At 41.3% G+C, this 21,050-nt stretch overlaps 4 protein-coding genes across 11 annotated transcripts; 2 read left to right on the top strand and 2 right to left on the bottom strand.

Moving 5' to 3' along the window:
- The first annotated feature begins 96 nt into the window (after nt 1-96).
- LOC6581446 (staphylococcal nuclease domain-containing protein 1) lies at nt 97-5,994 on the top strand. Its single transcript, XM_002007140.4, has 4 exons — nt 97-370; nt 2,007-2,847; nt 3,080-4,515; nt 4,958-5,994. The coding sequence occupies exons 1-4, from the start codon at nt 269-271 to the stop codon at nt 5,366-5,368; spliced, it is 2,790 nt and encodes a 929-aa protein (XP_002007176.1). The 5' UTR covers nt 97-268; the 3' UTR covers nt 5,369-5,994.
- On the bottom strand, nt 5,900-7,214 carry LOC6581445 (augmin complex subunit wac). 3 transcript variants are annotated; one of them, XM_032731446.2, is made up of 5 exons: nt 6,967-7,214; nt 6,681-6,849; nt 6,567-6,611; nt 6,246-6,513; nt 5,900-6,178 (listed from the first exon to the last, which is right to left on the bottom strand). In XM_032731446.2, the coding sequence occupies exons 2-5, from the start codon at nt 6,682-6,684 to the stop codon at nt 6,004-6,006; spliced, it is 492 nt and encodes a 163-aa protein (XP_032587337.1). In that variant the 5' UTR covers nt 6,685-6,849; nt 6,967-7,214; the 3' UTR covers nt 5,900-6,003. The 3 variants fall into 3 exon arrangements, with proteins under 3 accessions (XP_032587337.1, XP_032587338.1, XP_032587336.1); XM_032731447.2 differs by having other exon boundaries at nt 6,246-6,352; nt 6,416-6,513; nt 6,681-7,208; XM_032731445.2 differs by having other exon boundaries at nt 6,681-7,214.
- Nucleotides 7,215-7,347: 133 nt separating this feature from the next.
- On the top strand, nt 7,348-16,447 carry LOC6581444 (disco-interacting protein 2). 3 transcript variants are annotated; one of them, XM_044010273.1, is made up of 17 exons: nt 7,348-7,568; nt 7,643-7,789; nt 8,799-8,870; nt 8,953-9,396; nt 9,467-9,843; nt 10,269-10,359; nt 10,428-10,980; nt 11,041-11,378; nt 11,587-12,912; nt 13,501-13,661; nt 13,723-13,804; nt 13,873-13,977; nt 14,053-14,422; nt 14,490-15,150; nt 15,211-15,659; nt 15,725-15,873; nt 15,941-16,447. In XM_044010273.1, exons 2-17 carry the CDS (start codon nt 7,687-7,689, stop codon nt 16,042-16,044), a joined length of 5,385 nt encoding a protein of 1,794 aa, XP_043866208.1. In that variant the 5' UTR covers nt 7,348-7,568; nt 7,643-7,686; the 3' UTR covers nt 16,045-16,447. The 3 variants fall into 3 exon arrangements, with proteins under 3 accessions (XP_043866208.1, XP_043866207.1, XP_043866209.1); XM_044010272.1 differs by having other exon boundaries at nt 7,348-7,594; nt 7,653-7,789; XM_044010274.1 differs by having other exon boundaries at nt 7,348-7,789; nt 13,552-13,661.
- LOC6581443 (probable G-protein coupled receptor Mth-like 14) lies at nt 16,405-20,944 on the bottom strand. 4 transcript variants are annotated; one of them, XM_015161846.3, is made up of 7 exons: nt 20,690-20,944; nt 18,615-18,823; nt 18,155-18,556; nt 17,283-17,985; nt 16,853-16,986; nt 16,703-16,788; nt 16,405-16,642 (listed from the first exon to the last, which is right to left on the bottom strand). In XM_015161846.3, the coding sequence occupies exons 2-7, from the start codon at nt 18,746-18,748 to the stop codon at nt 16,464-16,466; spliced, it is 1,638 nt and encodes a 545-aa protein (XP_015017332.1). In that variant the 5' UTR covers nt 18,749-18,823; nt 20,690-20,944; the 3' UTR covers nt 16,405-16,463. The 4 variants fall into 4 exon arrangements, with proteins under 4 accessions (XP_015017332.1, XP_002007173.2, XP_032587335.1 ...); XM_002007137.4 differs by having other exon boundaries at nt 17,283-17,970; XM_032731444.2 differs by lacking the exon at nt 20,690-20,944 and adding an exon at nt 20,557-20,664.
- Between the last annotated feature and the right edge of the window lie 106 nt (nt 20,945-21,050).

The following is a 21,050-nucleotide window of genomic DNA, read 5'->3' as shown; positions in this document are numbered from 1 at the left end:
TCCAGTATATTGGACAAGAAACTCATTTCCCTATTGGTATTTTCGTCAATAAGAGTGTATTTCGGACTTTTAGCGATTTGGTCACACGGCTTGCTGAGCAGTGAAAATTCTGAGGTGATTGTATTGTGTGGTGTGTTCATACTCAATTAACTTAATTAAGTTAAAAACAGTGTTAGGTGCACTTTAAATCAACTTGAGGAATTCAACCCGCTTACTAAAACAGCAACGTATAACGGTCCGCCGGTAAAAACCGCACGCGTACGGAAATATGGCAACTGCAGCTAACACGACAGCTGGACCAGCGAAAGACGGTGCGCCTGCACCAAATGCACCAGCGCCTCCAAAGACTTTAAACGGCATTGTGAAACAAGTAAGTGTAGTTTTTAAGTGCTTTTAAATCTGTGTACTATTTTAATGCAAACTCATTCACATGGAATAAGTAAATCGCATCTAACTAATAAAAAATCTGTGATTATCAGCGTGGCAAATACGGCAAATGCCACTGAAGCATGTGCGAAAGAGATGCTCATATATGCGAGCTGCGTGAGAGTGACACGTCGCACACGCTTACACACGCACACAATGGCTGAATAGCATAACGCAAAGAAACGAAAGTTATCGAAGGTGCCAACCTGGCAGATTTTCTTGTTCAGCTGCGGCTATAAAATGTATTGAGTACAAATTCATTTACATATAATGTTGGCATACGCATTTCGGGCATACTGTTGCCAGTGCCACAATTTATACTGTCGACGTCATCAGTCAGCAGCGACTTGCCGGCGTTTTGAAACATGCGTTTTTATCTGATAAACACACATCCATACATACATAGGTTGAAATATACTTGTCGTGCGGTACGGTTAATACAAAACTATTCGTTTCTAACCTCAAAGAGCGCTTGCACAGGCGCAAAATGTATGCACATACATCTATAGATATGTATATATTGCTTACATACATACAATCTATGTATGTAATTTTGTATATAAGAAGTAAGAACTTCCACAATTGTTATTGTGCCGTCAGTATTTAATTTTATTTTTGAGTGCAATGTAAGCCAGCTTATTTTAAATGCTATGCATTCATGAATATGTATGTGTATAATCTAGCAAAATAGGCACATGGCAGCTGCTAAAGCTGGTTATCAACAGTTATCAATTGCAATTAATAAAAATCGACCTCACAAGTGATGACGTTGCAAACACTTCTGGCAATAGAGCTAACTGTTTTTCTTTTACGTTGGTCCCCTCTCCAATGCCGCGTCATCATTCCAATTCGAATTCTGTGTTACAGCGTTTGGGTGAAAGACCTGTTGATATCTAAAATGCACCAAAGCCCAGTGTATTGCAACACCTGTTTGTCAGCTTAATGCACGTAGATGAATAGGCCACAAAATTTGTTGTTTTATGTGTAAGTTTATTTGAATTTTAGTACATAATAATAATAATTAGTTTCATTCATAAGTTAACTATAAAATACAATTTATATATTTGTATACTGTGAAAGACTGCACAAAATCTACAATAGGTAAAACAACTTGATATAGAAACTTGATTACAGAAGTATTTAAAGATGACCAACTGTTTAAATTATATAGAAATAGGAAAATTAGGATAATATCTAAAGTACTTTCGCTCAATTTACTGTACATAACTAAGCATTATCATGGTAATTAATAAAAACAGCACTAAAATAGATTACAGAAGTATTTAAAAATGACAAGCCGTTAAAATTGTATTTAAATATGAAAACTACGCCAAAATAGGAAAACAAAATGCTATTTTTAAGCGATCATCTTTAATATTTTAATACTTCTATGCATATGAATGAGCATTATCACACGTTCATGGTATGGTCACACCAATGTGGTGCAGCCCTTTAAGAGACCACTTGAGCGCCACCTATCGACACATTTGCTCTGAAAAACACGTGCTTACATTTACTTTGGTTGCAAGATTGATTTCATTTTAACCTCATTGCTTGTGTGTGGCGGACGTATATTTCAGGTGCTCTCTGGCGACACGGTTGTTATTCGCGCCACCAAGGGTGCCCCGCCACCAGAGAAACAAATCACTTTCTCTCATGTCCTCGCCCCGAAACTGGCTCGCCGGCCTGGCGCTGGCGGCGATGAGACTAAGGACGAGCCCTGGGCCTGGGAGTCACGCGAATTTCTGCGCAAGAAGCTGATCGGCGTCGAAGTGACTTTCACCTATGACAAACCCGCGAACTCCAACCGTGAATACGGTTTCGTCTGGGTGGGCAAGGACAAGGAAACCGGTGAGAACGTCGTTGAGTCCATTGTGCGGGAGGGTCTCGTAACGGTACGTCGGGAGGGACGTCCTACGCCCGAGCAGCAGACGCTCATCGAACTGGAGGATCAGGCGCGTGCTGCCAACCGTGGCAAATGGGCGCACAACGTCAACCCCGCCGATAAAGTCCGGAACATTAAGTGGTCGCATGAGAATCCAGCGCACATCGTCGATATCTATGGTGGAAAGCCTGTCAAGGCCATCATCGAGCATGTGCGCGATGGCTCCACTGTGCGTGCCTTTTTACTGCCCGATTTCCACTACATTACGCTGATGATTGCGGGTATTCGCTGTCCTGGCGTTAAGCTGGATGCCGATGGCAAACCCGACCTGAGCGTGAAGGTACCCTTTGCGGATGAGGCACGGTATTACGTTGAGACCCGACTGCTGCAGCGTGATGTCGAGATCAGGCTAGAATCTGTCAACAATTCCAACTTTATTGGCACGATTCTGTACCCCAAGGGCAACATTGCTGAGTCGCTGCTACGCGAGGGCTTGGCCAAGTGTGTGGACTGGTCCATGGCCGTCATGAAGACAGGTGAGTTTAGAGAAATGTATTCCATTGGCAACTGACTTGAAGTACATAGTGCCCTTTCGGCCAATGCCTTGTGCTGCACTATGTATGCTCAACTGTCAATTGCCAGATGAAACTGACGGATTCCAAGAATACAGTGACTGCATTTTTGTCACTGCGTTCATTTCACCCCGTCTACATATATTTAAAAATAATATAAATCCAGTATAAAATACTAATGATACCCTAATTATAGGCGCTGATAAATTGCGTGCCGCTGAACGCGTTGCAAAGGAGAAACGTCTGCGACAATGGCAGGATTACCAAGCGAAAACGCCCGCTTTCAACTCCAAGGAGAAGGATTTCACGGGCACCGTCGTCGAGGTCTTCAACGGCGATGCCATCAACGTACGCCTTGCCAATGGTCAGGTGAAGAAGGTATTCTTCTCCTCTATTCGGCCGCCACGTGATCAGCGCGCTGTCGTCGGCACGGATGGGGAGGAGATCGTCAAGGCTCCGCCACGTGGCAAGAACTATCGTCCACTCTACGAAATTCCGCATATGTTCGAGGCGCGTGAATTCCTGCGAAAGAAGCTGATCAACAAGAAGGTGCAGTGCAATCTGGACTACATTTCACCAATGCGTGACAATTTCCCGGAGAAGCACTGTTACACTGTGCTCATCGGCGGACAGAATGTGGCTGAGGCAATGGTGGCCAAGGGTCTGGCCACTTGCGTGCGGTATCGTCAGGATGATGACCAGAGGTCATCGGCCTACGATCAACTGATTGCTGCCGAGCAACAGGCCATCAAGGGCCAGAAGGGTCTTCATGCCAAGAAGGACAATGCCACGTTGCGCGTCAACGATCTAACTGTCGAGCATTCCCGCATTAAAGTGCAGTACCTGCCCTCCTGGCAACGCGCTCTGCGTACCGAAGCCATCGTTGAGTTCGTTGCCAGCGGCTCACGGTTACGCCTGTACGTGCCCAAGGACAGCTGTCTGGTTACCTTCCTGCTCGCTGGCATTTCATGCCCACGTTCATCGCGTCCTGCTCTTAATGGCGTGCCCGCCCAGGAAGGCGAGCCCTACGGCGACGAGGCGCTGACATTCACCCGGGAGCGTGTGCTGCAGCGTGATGTTTCCGTGCATATTGACACCACGGACAAAGCGGGCTCATCGGTCATTGGCTGGCTATGGACTGATCAGAACGTTAATCTGTCTGTCGCTCTTGTCGAGGAGGGTCTCGCCGAGGTGCACTTCAGTGCCGAGAAATCGGAATACTATCGACTGCTCAAGAGTGCTGAAGATCGTGCCAAGGCGGCCAAGAAGAACATCTGGGCCAACTACGTGGAACAAGTGCCTGAGGAGAAGGTTGTCGTCGAGGAGGACAAGGACGAGAAAGTTGTGGTGGAGCGCAAGGTCAACTACGAGAACGTTATCGTCACTGAGATTACCGATACGCTGACATTCTTTGCCCAGTCGGTCGACAATGGACCCAAGCTGGAGGCATTGATGAACAAGCTGCACGCCGACTTCCAGGCTAATCCGCCCATTGCCGGCTCGTACACGCCCAAGCGTGGTGACCTGGTCGCCGCTCAATTCACCTTCGATAATCAGTGGTACCGCGCCAAGGTGGAGCGCATCCAGGGCAACAACGCCACTGTTCTGTACATCGACTACGGCAACAAGGAAGTAAGTAGTATTCAGTAAAGGATTAAGATGAACTCATGAGTTCTTTTCGCAAGCTCCTTAGATCCGTTTCCGTCTCAAAGCGAAACGCATGAGTCATAAGTTTGCCAAATCAACACTGCGCATTTGTTAGACGCCAGCTGTGACCACGAAGCGATGTACACCAAACTCTACAGCAATTCATGGGTGTGTCCACGTTCAAGGAGCATTGATTTATCCGCACCAAGACTCGACAATTGAGCCATATTTTTTGGTGCAGTTGTTGGGCAAAAGCGGCTCTGATTCTATGTGCTCCACATTGAATATGGCACACTTTTTGTTGGGGGCATCCCAGACGTGGTCCAGTGACAGTCGACAGTGTGCGACATGACCATCATAATTATATTTAACTATGGATAAAGGAGAGGCTTTGCTAATCTATACTATTATCTGTTTTCCATTGTAGACTCTACCTATTAGCCGGCTGGCTGCCTTACCACCTGCCTTTAGTAGCGAGAAGCCTTATGCCACCGAGTACGCACTCGCCTTGATCGCACTGCCCGCTGACAATGAGGACAAGGAGGAGGCATTGCGCGCCTTCTCTGACGACGTGCTGAACCACAAGTTGCAGCTGAATGTTGAACTGAAGGTCGGCAATGGACCGCATCTGGCCACGCTACATGATCCGACAACGAAGACGGACTTGGGCAAGCAGCTTGTGGCCGATGGACTTGTGCTAGTCGAGAAGAGGCGCGAGCGTCGGCTGAAGGAACTCGTGGAGCAGTACAGGACTGCACAGGAAGCGGCTTTGGCTGCACATTTGGCTATTTGGAAGTACGGCGATATCACGCAGGATGATGCGCCCGAATTCCGCTAGGAGATGGTTCAAGCGTGCAGTAGGCAGGCGGCGTGTGGAGCGCGCGCTGCTGGCTGAAATGTTTGTCTGCCACATACCCGCCCTTTATATATTACAACAACAACAACAAGCAACAACTTAATGAATATGAAATTATTAATTCTATAAATACACTCACACAAACAAGCAAACACACCAATTTATATACATATATAAATATATGATGAATATAATCACATTGGAAATATTTGAGCAACAGGCAAAGGAAAAGTAAAAGAAACGAATAGAAAACATGAAGGAAAGGTTGAAACTTGAAACATTTGAATGCTTTAAGCAGCTGATAAACCGTTCTAAATTCGGTTTTTACGGTTTTAAAAAACTTTAATAATTCTTTAAACAAATATACAACAAACATGCAACGTAAACAAAAATTAGCAGCAATTGACCACTTTGTAAACGGTTAACTTCCAATAAAATAGAATCAAAGTAAAAATCGACAAGTTACAGCTTCTTTTTGAATGCGTCGAAAGTAAAAAGTTAAAGCTCGATTAATTTAGATTTGCTGATTTTGTGTTATGGTAATTAATTTTTTTTGAATCAACAGATTAAATAAAAACATATTAAAATCATTTTTATACAAAAAACCAGATACAGATCTATTTCTTTCGCTCCAGCATCTCGATCTTTTCTATAACCGCCTCAATATTAAAATCCTCTGGCACTTTAAGCCCCTTTTGTCTGTCTACAAGAGCCTTGGACTTTGCCTCGACTTCATTGATCTGCTGCTGGACAGCCGCTGGGGTCATGCGCTTATCAACTGAGGTGGTAAATCTGTGGGGAGTTAATTTATAACTTTAATAAATATTTAATTTAATATTTAATCAGCTCGCTATATTACTTTTCAAGCCCTGCAATATCCTTGCCGATCTCGTCTATTTCATGCTGAAGTTTCTTTATCTCTGCTCTTTGCTGTGTTACAGTTAGCTTGGTTTCGATCTGTTCACGCTTTTTAGTATAGTAAAATTCACGTAAATAATTCAAGTTCAGATCGTTTAGATTTCCGTCTACCTGAATATCCACACATTTGTCCACCAATGTTAAGACATCGTTTTGCAAGTCACAGACCTCAAAATTGACAAGTTTTAGCTTGTTTTCCAAGTGTTCTCCTATAATGCTACTAATTAATAACAGTCAAAATTGATTTATTTTGCTTACATACCCAAATTCTTCAAAGCTTTCACTTGATCCTGCAGTTTTATGTAGTCTAAAAAATAAAATTAAAGCAAAATATTATAAGATACAAAAATGATTAAAATCTTTAACAAAAACACACCCATTTTGTAGAAGCGTTCAACACAAAAACGAAATTAACTTGATGGTTTCAGTACAATAATTTATAAATATAATTGCTGTAAAAAGGCGCAAAATGTAAATATTTTTTTCGTATCGCAAAGGCAAGTTGACTTTTCAAGATGCCGCAATCTTATCGATATTTGGTAGCCCTGAAAAATCGAATATATCAATTTTAAATATTCATGTACAATATCTTTAGCTAATTAGAAATGCAGTTCGCTGCTTTAAAACAACGAAACAGTAATCAGACACGAAGAGTTTATCACTTTTTAAATATCCATGTGCTCATTGATTTTTATATAAATATTTTAAATTTTGCCATTCCGTGTACATTGGTTATTAAATAGCAAAAGGTTGTATATTGCGGCCATTCACTCCACCCTGTGAATGTGAAATAATGTGACGTCAGATTTGAACTTTCTCCAGATATTTAATTTAATTTCACTTTATTTTACTATAAATTCTCGACGGACTAGATTAAAGCACATAATAAAAATATTATATATATATCGAAATATATTTGACCGACTACTGTTTTATACATTCAAGATTCAAAAAATGTGACATCATGCGCAGTGAGAACTCAGTGTTGCTCATATACTTGCTTACCTATGCTTCTAACAGTCATGGCTTCTACTTTTTCTTTGTTTATATATACGCGTTTGTCGGTGCGGTTACCGTTGGGGCTTTTTAGCACGGGCTGGTGTGTTAATTTGTGCAAGCAAAATGCAAAATATTAATACAATTCTGAACAAATTAATTATTTAAATACTGTGCGAAAACGTCAAGTTCATTAAATGTATTTAATGTATAGCAAATCTATCGATTTTTAGAAACGGAGTTGCAAACTAGCGGTGTGTCTGTGTTGGTGTGTTTGTATGCTTATGCGTATGTGTATGTAAACTTACATACATTTGTATGTATATTCTTATGTACTAATAGAAAACTCCAGCCATTAAGAAAAACAGCAACGGTCCACAGCAAAAATGTCTGCGACGGCTGCCAATTTTTTGGGGATGGACCTTATCTCATCGCTGCCAAGTGATGTACGCGAAAAGCTGGCTGAATTGGACTTGGAGTTATCTGAAGGTATCGAATTTATGATTGTATACATGAAATTTAGATTAAGTTAGCAACACATTAGATATATTAATTAATCGTCTTTAATCCAAATAATCTGTGCTCTTGCTTTAACCGATAATATCGATAATGTAAAATTGGAGCACGATGTATTCGTAACCTGTCATGGGTAACATCAGATATCTCCACTAGGAGAACTTACCGCAGACAGCAGTCGCTAGGGGAACATGGATCGGTGCGGGGCGGGGCGGACCGGGTGTCTTTGTCATCGCGCCAACCCCTTTAACTGCTATTCATATAAAGCGTCTGCTTGTGTGCGGTTTTGTGGGATAAACGACATGTGTCTGCACGTATGCATATACATACATACATACATATACATGTATGTATGTGTACATGCATGCCTGCATGTAGTCGTATGCGCTTGCATGATTACAGATGTGCACAGAGCGCATATGAGTTTTAGGTTTGTGTGCGTCTGATGATATGACATGATGATTATTTACCTAAATATATATAACATACATACATATATATGCATAACAGATGGGCTCTTAAATTCTTTTGAGAGGTAGTTTAACCTAATATGCGTATATATATATTTTTATATATATAAATACATGGCACAATAATCAATTAATAGCGCTACTCTAAGGCATATCTATTAGGTGTGGCTTATCAGTTTAAAGATAAGCCCAACCCAGGCTCGGCGTATGTAAATAATAAACTAGATATTTTGAAGATAAATAACTTGGACAGCTTCAAATTTTTGGTTTGTTTATACATATATGATAAATGTTAAATAATAAGGTCAACAGATATAGCATATAATATTAATTATATTAATTTCTGTTTATTTAAAGCTTTCTCAAGAATAATATACTATATTTAAAATTACCATATTATATATGCCCACGTATAAAAATATATATATAATAATAACAAATAATTTTAATTTCCTCTTTAGTAAAATAAATAAAATAAAAATAATTAATACTTGTATTTTAACAAATTTCAGGCGACATAACACAGAAAGGATATGAAAAGAAACGGGCCAAATTATTGCAACCCTATCTCAAGAAACAGGAATGTAAGTATCTAATTTGGCTGTTGTCCATTTCGATTTGGCCAAATGAGTTTATTAACGGAAACAACGTGATTATCATTTATAGTAAACGATGTGGAAAAGGCAAAGAACTTGCCGCCACCGCCATATTATAACATAAAAGATAGCAACAATAGCAACAACAGCAACAATAGCAACGTCAACAGCGATGGCGTCATCATTTCCAGCGAAGGCTATAGCTATGTGACTGAAGTACCATCATTACCCTCATCACAACAAAGGCATTCCAAAAAGTCTGACTTTCACCAGCCCAGCTCAGCCATATCATCGTCATCGTCGTCGGCCACGCCTCAGGGCGGTGGTGGTGGTGCACCTGGCTATGAGAATATGCGACCGCAAGGCGGCGCCGTTGGCGATCCCGGCTATCAGAATACCCGCGAACCGAACACCTTCCAGAACCATGGTGCACATCCGCCATCGAACAGTAGCCAGCATCGACAGCGGCGCACACAACGTAAAGTAACGCACAATGAGAAACGATATCATTCCGGTGGGTCCATATAACAGTCTAAAATTATATTCAATTATCTAATTGACTTTCGTGTGTTGTTATTCAATAGAGGTGCGCCAGGAAGCTGTACAACAGGCACTGGCTGCGCTCAAGAGTCGACCCAAGCCCAGCCTGCCCATGCCCTCCAAGCGCAGCTCTGTGCTCAATCGGAGTCCCGGCTGTAACGATGAATTGGATTCATCCAGTGATGACGAATCGATACCCGAGGAGCTCATTTCACCCGACAAGGAATACAATTATCCGCGTGATCATATAAGCAACAGTATGCTGCCGCCCGAGCCAATTATAAAGCCACCAATACGTGAATCATCCATAATCGCACAACAACAGCATTTACGGCACGATGTCAAGCAATCTCAAGCGCCGATCCAGAAGTATCCATCGTCGGGCAGCGAGAGACGGCCACCGCAGAATCTACCGCCTCTGGTGAGTGACTCAGGGTCTAGAAACACTCTATTGTTTATGTTCAATTATAGCTTGATTGTTCATCGTTTAGATTAACAAAAGAGAATTGTAAACCATTACTAAATTAATTGAAGGAACTAATGTAATAGATGACTAGATAGATTGTTAGATTGTATACACTTGAAACTTAAAACAATGTTAACGATGTTAAATATGTGCTAATATAACAGATAGATTTATCTACAATCGAGTTATGAGCAACATTGTTTAAAATTAACAAAATGGAATTATAAACGACTGTCATACGAATTATTAATGAGCTAATAATATGAATGAATAGATAGTATGAACTAATGAAGCAGATAAATGATGATTAATATCTATGTAAATGTAATATGTATATAGGGATTTATTTACACTTTACCTCTCTCTTTTCCCCCTTACAGCCCACATCGGACACTTCGAGCACAGACTCCCCACCCATTGGATATAAAAGAGATCATGAGTTCACTGACAAGGCATATAAACAGAAGCATTGTAAGCACATCTCTTAATCCATATCACACATAATTTTAATCACTTCTCAATTTCTATATGCCCTTTAGTAAACGCACCCGACATTACCCAGTTCAACAACGCACATCGCATCGCTGATCGCGTCACACGTTATGTCAACGTCTCTCAGACGGAGCTAAATGAAACTGATGCGAATGGCAAATGGAAAGTTTCGGCCAAGATTCAACAATTGTTGAACACTTTGAAGCGACCCAAGCGACGGCCCTTGCCCGAGTTCTACGAGGACAATGATATTGAGCTTGAGATTGCGGCCAATCCCAAGGATCCGAATGCACCCAAGCCAGAGGGCAGCACCATGACACCAGTGCAAGGCGAACAGCTCTCGATACCAGCTGGCTTGCCACGCACATTGGAGTGCGCACTGCAGCGATATGGCATAAATTCCTTCAAGAGCTCCATGGCCACCGTCTTAGATCCGAATGGTAAAATAACCACGACCCTGACCTATGGCAAACTATACTCGCGTGCCCAAAAGATCGCCTATGCGCTGTCCACCAAAATCTTTAGCAAAGGACCCGAACAAGTCACTCTAAAGCCTGGCGATCGCGTGGCTCTGGTCTATCCAAACAATGATCCCTTGAGGTAAGTTTTGAATTTATATTTAAATTAGATTTACATTAATATTCTTTTGCATTACCCTAGCTTCATAACGGCCTGGTATGGATGCATGTTTCGGGGCTTGGTGCCGTTGCCCATTGAATTGCCGCTCTCGAGCTCGGACACGCCCCCACAGCAAGTGGGATTCTTGCTGAGTTCATGCGGCATCACCGTGGCCCTAACATCGGAGGCCTGCCTCAAGGGACTGCCCAAGTCGGCAACGGGCGAGATAGCCAAACTGAAGGGCTGGCCACGCCTACAATGGTTCGTCACCGAGCACTTGCCCAAGCCACCCAAAGACTTTAATGTGGGCAATTTGCGTATTGAAGAAACGGCTGCGGCGTATATTGAGTATACGACTGATAAAGAGGGCAGCGTAATGGGTAGGTTCCTAATATAGAAGTTTATAAATAAACAAATGTAATTAGTATACTATATAAAGTCTATATAGAGTATATAGTATATAGTATAGTAAAATGCGTTTATGAGAGCTGCAAGCTTTTCCTTAGCTTCCCTTTGGCATTTGTTTAATGTGTTTATCTAACTCTCAACTTAACTGACTTCGACTAATGCAACTCTTTTCCTCTTCAGGCATTACTGTTACCCGTGCTGCCATGATCAATCATTGTCGTGCCCTGACTATGGCCTGCCATTACACAGAGGGCGAGACCATTGTCTGCGTGCTGGACTTTAAACGCGAGGTCGGCCTGTGGCATGCCGTTCTCACATCTGTGCTGAATGGCATGCATGTGGTATTCATTCCGTATGCTCTGATGAAGCTGCGACCATCGTCGTGGATGCAGCTGATTACGAAACATCGTGCGTCTTGCTGCCTGGTCAAGAGCCGAGATCTGCACTGGGGTTTGCTGGCGACCAAGGATCATAAGGACATCTCATTGGCTTCGCTGCGTATGCTGCTCGTTGCCGATGGCGCCAATCCGTGGTCGTTGTCCTCGTGCGATCAGTTCTTAAATGTATTCCAAGCGAAAGGCCTGCGATCGGACGCCATTTGCCCCTGTGCCAGCAGCTCCGAGGTCTTCACGGTCTCGCTGCGTCGACCGGGTCGGTCGTCTACAACGGGCTTCTGCCAATCGGCGACTGGACGCGGCGTCTTATCCATGGCCGCACTCTCGCATGGCGTGGTGCGTGTAGACAGCGAAGATTCGTTGACTTCGCTCACACTGCAGGACTGCGGGCAGGTGATGCCAGGCGCCCAAATGGTGGTCGTTCGCTCCGAGGGCGCCCCAGTGCTCTGCAAAACGGATCAGGTGGGGGAGATATGTGTGACGAGTGGCTCAACGGGTGCCAGTTACTTTGGACTTGATGGCATGACGAATTCGACATTTAAAGTGCAACCCCTGCTGGAGGATCCAGAGCAGCCGAAGGAGACGGGCGGCACAATTGTGAGCAGCCCCAAGCCACTTAGCGAAGAGTATTATGTACGCTCCGGTCTCTTGGGCTTCCTGGGACCCGGCGGCTTGGTGTTCGTGTGCGGCTCACGTGACGGCCTGATGACGGTGACCGGGCGCAAGCACAACGCAGATGACATCATTGCCACGGTGCTGGCCGTCGAGCCCATGCGCTTCATCTATCGCGGACGCATTGCTGTGTTCAGCATCAAAGTGCTGCGCGATGAGCGTGTCTGTGTCATAGCCGAGCAGCGGCCCGACTGCTCCGAGGAGGAGAGCTTCCAGTGGATGTCGCGCGTGCTGCAGGCAGTCGATTCCATACATCAGGTGGGCATCTATTGTCTGGCCCTGGTGCCGCCCAATCATTTGCCAAAGACCCCGCTGGGCGGCATACATCTGTGTGAGGCGAGGCGTCGCTTCCTGGAGGGTTCGCTCCATCCGGCAAATGTCCTGATGTGTCCGCACACATGCGTCACCAATCTACCAAAGCCACGAGAAATGCATCAAGGTGAGTGGATGAAATGTTTTCGTTTTTTCGCTATTGATTTTGTTTTGTTTTGTTTTGGATATACGGCTATATATATATGTATAACCTACTGTTTAATCTATTGGCTTTGTTGGTTCCTATCTGTGCTTTTCTTTATGCATATTCGTATCTGATAAAAATACAAATATTGTTTTCCTCTTTTTTATTAATCACCAAACAACAAACAACTACAACTACAACAACAATGAAAATGCTGCGGTTGCTTCCCACTATGCCCACTACAAATAAATACGCACCACTAATAAACAACAACAACAACAAACAAACAAACAACTATTACCACACTCACTACTCAACACTGTATAAAAAAAAAACAATAACAATACATTACCAATACAAATACAAATACCAATGTCAACAACAACAACTAATTGCATTTGCTGTGCTTTCAAATTAACAAAATTCACAATAAATTTGCATACGATCTATATAACTCATACTCTGTTACTGTGCCATCTCAAACCGAAATCCTTGTACAAAAACAACAATACCATTCTACTAAAACTAACCAAAAATCAAAATCAAAACCAAAACAAAAATTAAATAAAGGTGTGCAAACAACTGCAAAACTAAGCTCAACATCTGGCTGTGGTATTACAGACACGGGCGTAGGACCCGCCTCGGTCATGGTTGGAAATTTAGTGCAGGGCAATCGTTTGGCTGTTGCACACGGACGCGACGTGGGCATGGCTGAGGACGGTGAGCGTAAGGTAGGTCATTGATTACAAAGCACTCCATCCATAGCTAATTTATCATGACTTCAATCAACAGCCCCAATTGATAACAGGCGTATTGCGTTGGCGCGCCAACACCTCGCCGGATCACATCATATTCACGTTGCTCAATTCCAAGGGTAAGACGTGAGCATTCCAAATAATAAAGTCAACTAAATTTTATCGACAATTTTATATAAATTTCTAGGCGCTATAGCCAAGACGCTGACCTGCTCCGAGCTGCATAAGCGAGCTGAAAAGATTGCTGCACTGCTGCAAGAGCGTGGCAAGATTGAGCCAGGTGATCATGTTGGTAAGTCTATGAAATACCTTCAGATATTGGAAGCAGTACAAGTGTTAATAATACCTCCATTTGCCATTCATGTAGCGCTCATATTTCCACCTGGCTTGGATTTGCTCTGCGCCTTCTATGGCTGCCTTTATCTGGGCGCAATACCTATAACAATACGGCCGCCGCATCCACAGAATTTGATAACAACGTTGCCCACTGTGCGCATGATTGTCGATGTATCCAAGAGTGGCATTGTGCTCTCCATACAGCCGATTATTAAGTTACTAAAATCGAGGGAGGCGGCCTCGTCCATCGATCCGAAGACCTGGCCACCCATACTCGACATCGATGATAATCCAAAGCGTAAATTGGCCGGCATAGCCACAGTCTCGCTGGACTCCAGCGCCTACTTAGATTTCAGTGTATCGACATGCGGTCGTTTAAGTGGCGTCAATATAACTCATCGGTGAGTGATCCTCAAAACTAAACGAAGCTTCAACTAATTTATATCTTCTACATATTTATTGAAACAGATCTCTGTCTAGTCTGTGCGCCAGTTTAAAACTGGCCTGTGAGCTGTATCCATCGCGGCATGTCGCCCTGTGTCTGGATCCCTACTGTGGCCTTGGCTTTGTCATGTGGACTCTGATAGGTGTGTACAGTGGCCACCACTCCATATTGATTGCCCCCTACGAGGTGGAGGCCAATCCCAGTTTGTGGCTCTCGACGCTGTCGCAGCATCGCGTACGCGACACATTCTGCTCGTATGGTGTCATTGAGCTGTGCACCAAGGCTTTGAGCAATTCGGTGCCGTCGCTCAAGCAGCGCAATGTGGATCTGAGATGTGTGCGCACCTGCGTCGTTGTGGGCGAGGAGCGTCCGCGCGTGACACTGACCCAGCAGTTTTGCAAACTGTTCCAGGGCCTCGGGCTGAACACACGCTGTGTCTCCACTTCCTTTGGCTGTCGCGTTAACCCGGCCATATGCGTTCAGGGCGCCAGCTCGGCTGAGAGCGCACAGGTGTATGTGGACCTTAGGGCGCTGCGCAACAATCGCGTGGCATTGGTGGAACGAGGTGCGCCCAATTCGTTGTGTCTAATCGAATCCGGCAAGCTGCTGCCTGGCGTCAAAGTGATCATAGCAAATCCGGAAACTAAGGGCCACTGTGGCGATTCACATTTAGGTGAAATTTGGGTAAGCTAATGTCTGATATTAAAATGGATATTTTAATGACAAATCCTCTTCTGTCTATAGGTGCAATCTCCGCACAATGCCAACGGCTACTTTACTATCTATGGCGATGAGACCGACTACAATGATCATTTCAATGCCAAGCTGGTCACGGGCGCCACCTCTGAGGTGTATGCCCGCACCGGCTACTTGGGCTTCTTGCGGCGCACCGAATGCTCGCAGGCAGCCTCCATATTGGATGAGACCACGCCGAGCGTAGCAAGTCGTGACAGTGATACAGAGTCATTGAACTCCATGAGTCAATTGCAGTTGAACTTTTCAAATACTTCGCTGGGCGGCAATTCGGAGCACAGCCTGGTGGGTGGCGCAGTTAACTCCAGTGATCAGGAATTGCACGATGCGGTTTATGTGGTTGGCGCTCTGGACGAAGTGATTTCGTTGCGCGGCATGAACTATCATCCCATAGATATTGAGAATTCGGTATTGCGCTGTCATAAGAAAATTGCTGAATGGTAAATTTGAGTGGCTTTAAATTATAGAAAACTTTTGAAATGATTTAACTTAATTTTGTTTTTAGCGCCGTCTTCACTTGGACCAATTTGTTGGTTGTTGTTGTTGAGCTGGATGGCAACGAATCGGAAGCGCTGGATTTGGTGCCCTTAGTCACAAACACGGTGCTGGAAGAGCACCAACTCATAGTGGGCGTCGTTGTAGTCGTAGATCCGGGTAAGTTCGAATTGTTATTGTTATACAAAAATTTTTATTTAATTTGTATGTAATCCTTGCATTGCAGGTGTTGTGCCCATTAACAGCCGTGGAGAGAAGCAACGCATGCATTTACGGGATGGTTTTCTGGCCGATCAATTGGATCCCATTTACGTTGCATACAATATGTAAATAGTATTATAGCGCTAAGCCCGGCGCCATCCAAAAGTATGACACACAAATATTTATTCATCATCATATAATGAATTTTCCTCGTAATCATGAAAAACACATAAGAAAACAGAGCAAAAAAAACAAAAAAGAAAAACCAAACACGAACACAATTAGATTTGCATGATTTAGAAGTATTTGACATCGATAAAGCAGAAACAAAAATAACCGTAACGAAATTGCTTCATCCTTAAAGACGACATTACATCATAGTTAATACATTTATCACACTGACTCTCTCTCTTTATCCAAGATCCCCTAAACCTAATGACACTTTATGTATAAAAGTGACGACAAGCAAGAAAACACAATATTAACAACTTTCTTTATGAAATGCAATAAACAATTTATATAAATAAACAAATTAGATGACTAAATTCTTATGTAGGATTCAATGGTTTGTTAACCGGCTGCAATTCGGTGCCCTCGCTGATCGTATGCGTGCCCCGATCGTACCACCAGCGCAATATTATAGTGCGACGTCTGCGCACGACCAGAAAGATAAGCATGATCCACAGGCCTTGAAGTCCATTTATCATATCACAGAGTAGTAAATAAACTAGAAGGGAAATCAATTTATTATGTATTATATTCTACTGTTATATAATTGTTATATTACCTTCATTGCCAGGCGAGTAGAACGTAACTATTTCGAAGAGCCAAGCTAATATGATGATAATGCCCAATAAGGCTACACATTTGGCGCTGTTAATGTTAACGGAGTTTATTAATATATTATTTAAAAGAATTTCCATGTCCAAACACCTACTCTTTTTTAACATCCTCGTATTTTTGCTGATCAAACTGGCGTATGGGGCTATTGCTATTCTTTTCATCCTCATTGGCACGCAAATAGCCATCAGTTTTGATGCGTTGAAAGCCAAAGAAAGCTACTACCATGGCCTAATAAAGAAAAATATAAAGTTTATAGTAATAATTATGTATTATAAAATTTATACAATAATACTCCTTAGCAAAGTCAAATGAGCATATTGGGTTTGCGTATTCAAGCTAAAGACTTTAAAAGAGACTATATCTATAGCCGTAATGAGGCGTGTCAACTGCGGAAATATTTCATATTTATTTTCATATAATATTTGTAAATAGATTTCATTGTTTTCAGAGCGTGAACACCTTATATACAGACGGTCACGTCCGATTGTAAAATTTTTCTTCGATTTCAATGCCCTTGCACTTACCAGAAAGCTAAGCCCCAATAGAGTAGAAACGGGTGGTATAAAATAGCGTTGCGATTCTCTAATGGATTCCGTGAGTCCCTTTTGGAAGTATGAGGGCATGCCCGGCAAGCCCTTTTGCACCGTCAGCGTGACTAGAATAGCTGGTCCCACAATAGCGAATGCACAATAGACGCCAAAATTCACAATAGTCCACATCTTGTTGAATTGCACGTAGCGCGGCAGCTTATACCAAATATTCAACAAGACATTGCAGCAAATGCAGAAGAACCAGAAGAAGAAGCTTAGAATGAAGAACTGTATAACGTAGCCGATAAACCCGCCGGATGGTATGCCATATATGTGGACTATAGAGTGCACGAAATAGCCGCAGGCCAAGCACAGCGACATCAGGGCCAAGGACCAGCCATGCAGGTTGCGCAGCAGCTTCAGCGTCAGGTGCAAATAGCTAACCAGCAGCAGGCAGGGCATGCTGATGAGCATCATGATGGCCACAATGATGATCTTCGCCTTGGACACCTCCTCCACCTGTGTGATGCATACGAAGGCCAGCATGTGGCCAGACTTATCCTGATCCAGGCAGTAGTTCTCCTGCACCGTGTAGGACTCGTTGCCATTCTTGTCGATGATCAGCAGCGAACCATCTTGCAGCACAAAAAATAGATCTTCTGAATCTTCGTATTGAAACGAGCTGAAAAAGTTAACACTGCAATGAATACAGAGAGTTACAGAGCACAAAAAAATATCGTATAGCTACGTCTATATATAATGGACTTCGTAGTCTTCGAAAAGTATTCCGAATATAGAATATATATACAAGTTTATATCATAATCAGTACTATGAAGTCTAAAGTTTCTAGTCTTAAGAGACTTACCTATTACATGGATTGCCAATTTCGATGGGCAGCTCCGTAGTTATTTCCAAGTCTTCTATACAATTGTCATAGAGCACCGCACTAATGATAGTTGGCTCAAAATTGAGCACGGCATTATCACACATTGAATCACTTTGGTTTTCCCGATAAAAATCCAAGTTTTCCCCAAGTGGACAGCATTTTCGTAATCGAGAGCTAGACGATGCTACGGGTTGATTTCTGGACTTCTCACGCTGTGAACAGTCCGTGGGTTGAACTTGTTTTTGTAATACTTTCACCTCTGGCGTTTCTGTGCCGGTCGTTGTAGGAATACTTGAATCATACGTCGAATTATTTGGCATTGGCGTCGTAGAATCTTCCGTTGAACTTATATTATTGAACTGCTCCAATGTCGTGCCTGTACTATAAAAAAATAGTAGTTCACTTAAACGGTACATCGGAATAAACAAATCTGAAGAACCTGCTTGTGTCGATTACAGTCGTTGCATTGGAAACATCTTCAGCTTTGGTTAATGCCAGCAGAATGCAGAGATGTGTGACAAGATATACTTTTAGATAATACTTTAATCCACTTATCCAACATTTTGTGCCCATTTTAAATCAGTTTGTATTATATTTATAGTATATTTGGTATTTTAATTTGGTAAATGCTATCCTACTATTGTTTAACTGAAAAGAAATCAATAGAAACAACAAATAAGTTTAAATCATAAATTGTAATTGTGTGTAAAAAAAAAATATATATTTATAAATATAAATATATTATTTATTATCATTATAATGATTAATAAAATCATGACGACGTTATATAATGAATATAATCGATTTGTTCAAAATTATTAATCAAATTTGAAAATACCAGATTCAAAAACCCGTTATTATTATCATGCTAATTATAGTGTTCATGGTCATTATAATATAATTTACTTCGTTGATATCGTCATATTCCTTCAATCGAATTATATTCGCTCTATGTGTTTATAATAAAATTATTTATTAAATATTATTCAATGCTAAATTAATAGTAATTATAAAACACATGATATAAAAAATAATAATAATAATAATAATAAACAAAATGTGTAACACAAGTTCGTATATAAAAAGTGAAAAAATATGAATAAAAGAAAAATATATACATATAACATATATGAACATTTAATCAAATATAAAAATAATATATTAAAAATAAAAATATAAGAAAAAATATATTAAAAATATAAATACAAATATAAAACAAGATTAATTTTAAATATGTAATAAGAAAAAGTTTAAATTAAATTATATATACTAAAAATATTTAAAAGTTAATTAACAAAAAATATTAAATGCAAAAATACATTAAACATTATGCACAATAATTCAAATATTCATAACACACAAATTGTGCATCACATTGCACACCCGACCCACACTAAGCTAGGGAGACGACTGAACAAGAGCTGATGCTGCCTCGTCTTTTTATAGCTGATACATTTGCACTCAGAACAAAGCTGAGCTCTTGAGTGGATTTAGCTAGTTTTCATGCTCACTCAGTTTCACTCATTAAGTAGAAAGAGTATATAGGTTTTGGGCATACATTAAACAAACATTTTTATGATGAACAAACATTAACATTAACATAATTATTATTAATTAAAACAATAATTGGACAGCTTCAATAAAAACAATACTGCAACTGCAGTGCTAAAGACAATCATTTTTCTAACTTGAATATTCTCACTCAAAGTAGTGCAGAGTCGATTTAGAGTTCGTTTTCATTTGCTCTCATTCGGAAATGCAAATATAACGATAAAGATGAAGAAATAAACCGAGATGATCAATTAGACAGGGTTTAAAGCCAGATCAACTGCATATATAAGTGTGTAGATAAGTAAATATGTGCATTACGCATACAATTCTCGTATACTGTTATATGTGTACTTTTGCAGAAAACAGTTATAATCAATGGATGGATTCAGCGTAAAAATAGCGGCTATCAACAACAATGCCCATACTTGTATTATCTTTTACGTGTAGTCCAATTATAAGGCGCGTTCACACATATGACGTCATATTAATGAGTGTGTGCTGATCAGAAATTCTTGTTATTATGTGAAGAACAGCTAGTAAAATTAGTTATGACATTGTATATACACACGACATACATTGGTATGCCATATATAACACATTTTTATTCCAAATGCAATGATAAGCAAACTGACAGGGAAGAAAAGTTGTTATTGTAATAAAACTGAAACAACAGCGAAACACAGGCACAGTTGTCGCTTGCTATAATAACTATAATAACGTATGCACTAACACAAGTGCACACAGAAATTAAGCATTAAGGGAGACAGGTGTAGTTATGCATGTGTATGTATTCCAAACGAATCTTTTTATGGGGAACCGTTTTAACTCACAAGTCAATAAGCCAAATTCTTTGTAGTTGTTAACACAGTTTATGTGTGTATTTGTTTATTATCTGAATATTATCTTCACTATTGTTACAAATTATCGAATAATACTTATAAAAATAAGTAAACGTTTTCTTACACAATATCGCTGCGAACATTTAGCACATTATTTAAAAAACGCAACCGATGGGCGCGCACAATGAAGTAATACTAGCGAATAATGCGTCTAGCACATAAGTGCTGTAGGCAGTGGCATAGCCACTGATAAGATAACGAAATATAACGGCAGGGCTGCAGAACTCTTCAGTATTTTTAAGCTAATTCTCAAATAGAAATATATATTTTTTAATTTATGATTCTCAGTTCTAAAAGTAGCAATTGAGTTAACTGGAAAAAATAAAACGATACCGGCAATGTCATTATTCGATTGTCATTTTTAAATCTAAGGATCCCATGAACAGTTATCGATTACAGATACGATTGCAGCACTGCGTCAAATG

This window comes from Drosophila mojavensis, unplaced genomic scaffold, assembly GCF_018153725.1.
Source record: "Drosophila mojavensis isolate 15081-1352.22 unplaced genomic scaffold, ASM1815372v1 contig_74, whole genome shotgun sequence".
NCBI classification, from domain to species: domain Eukaryota; kingdom Metazoa; phylum Arthropoda; class Insecta; order Diptera; family Drosophilidae; genus Drosophila; species Drosophila mojavensis.
This window is presented reverse-complemented; position numbering and strand designations above follow the sequence as displayed.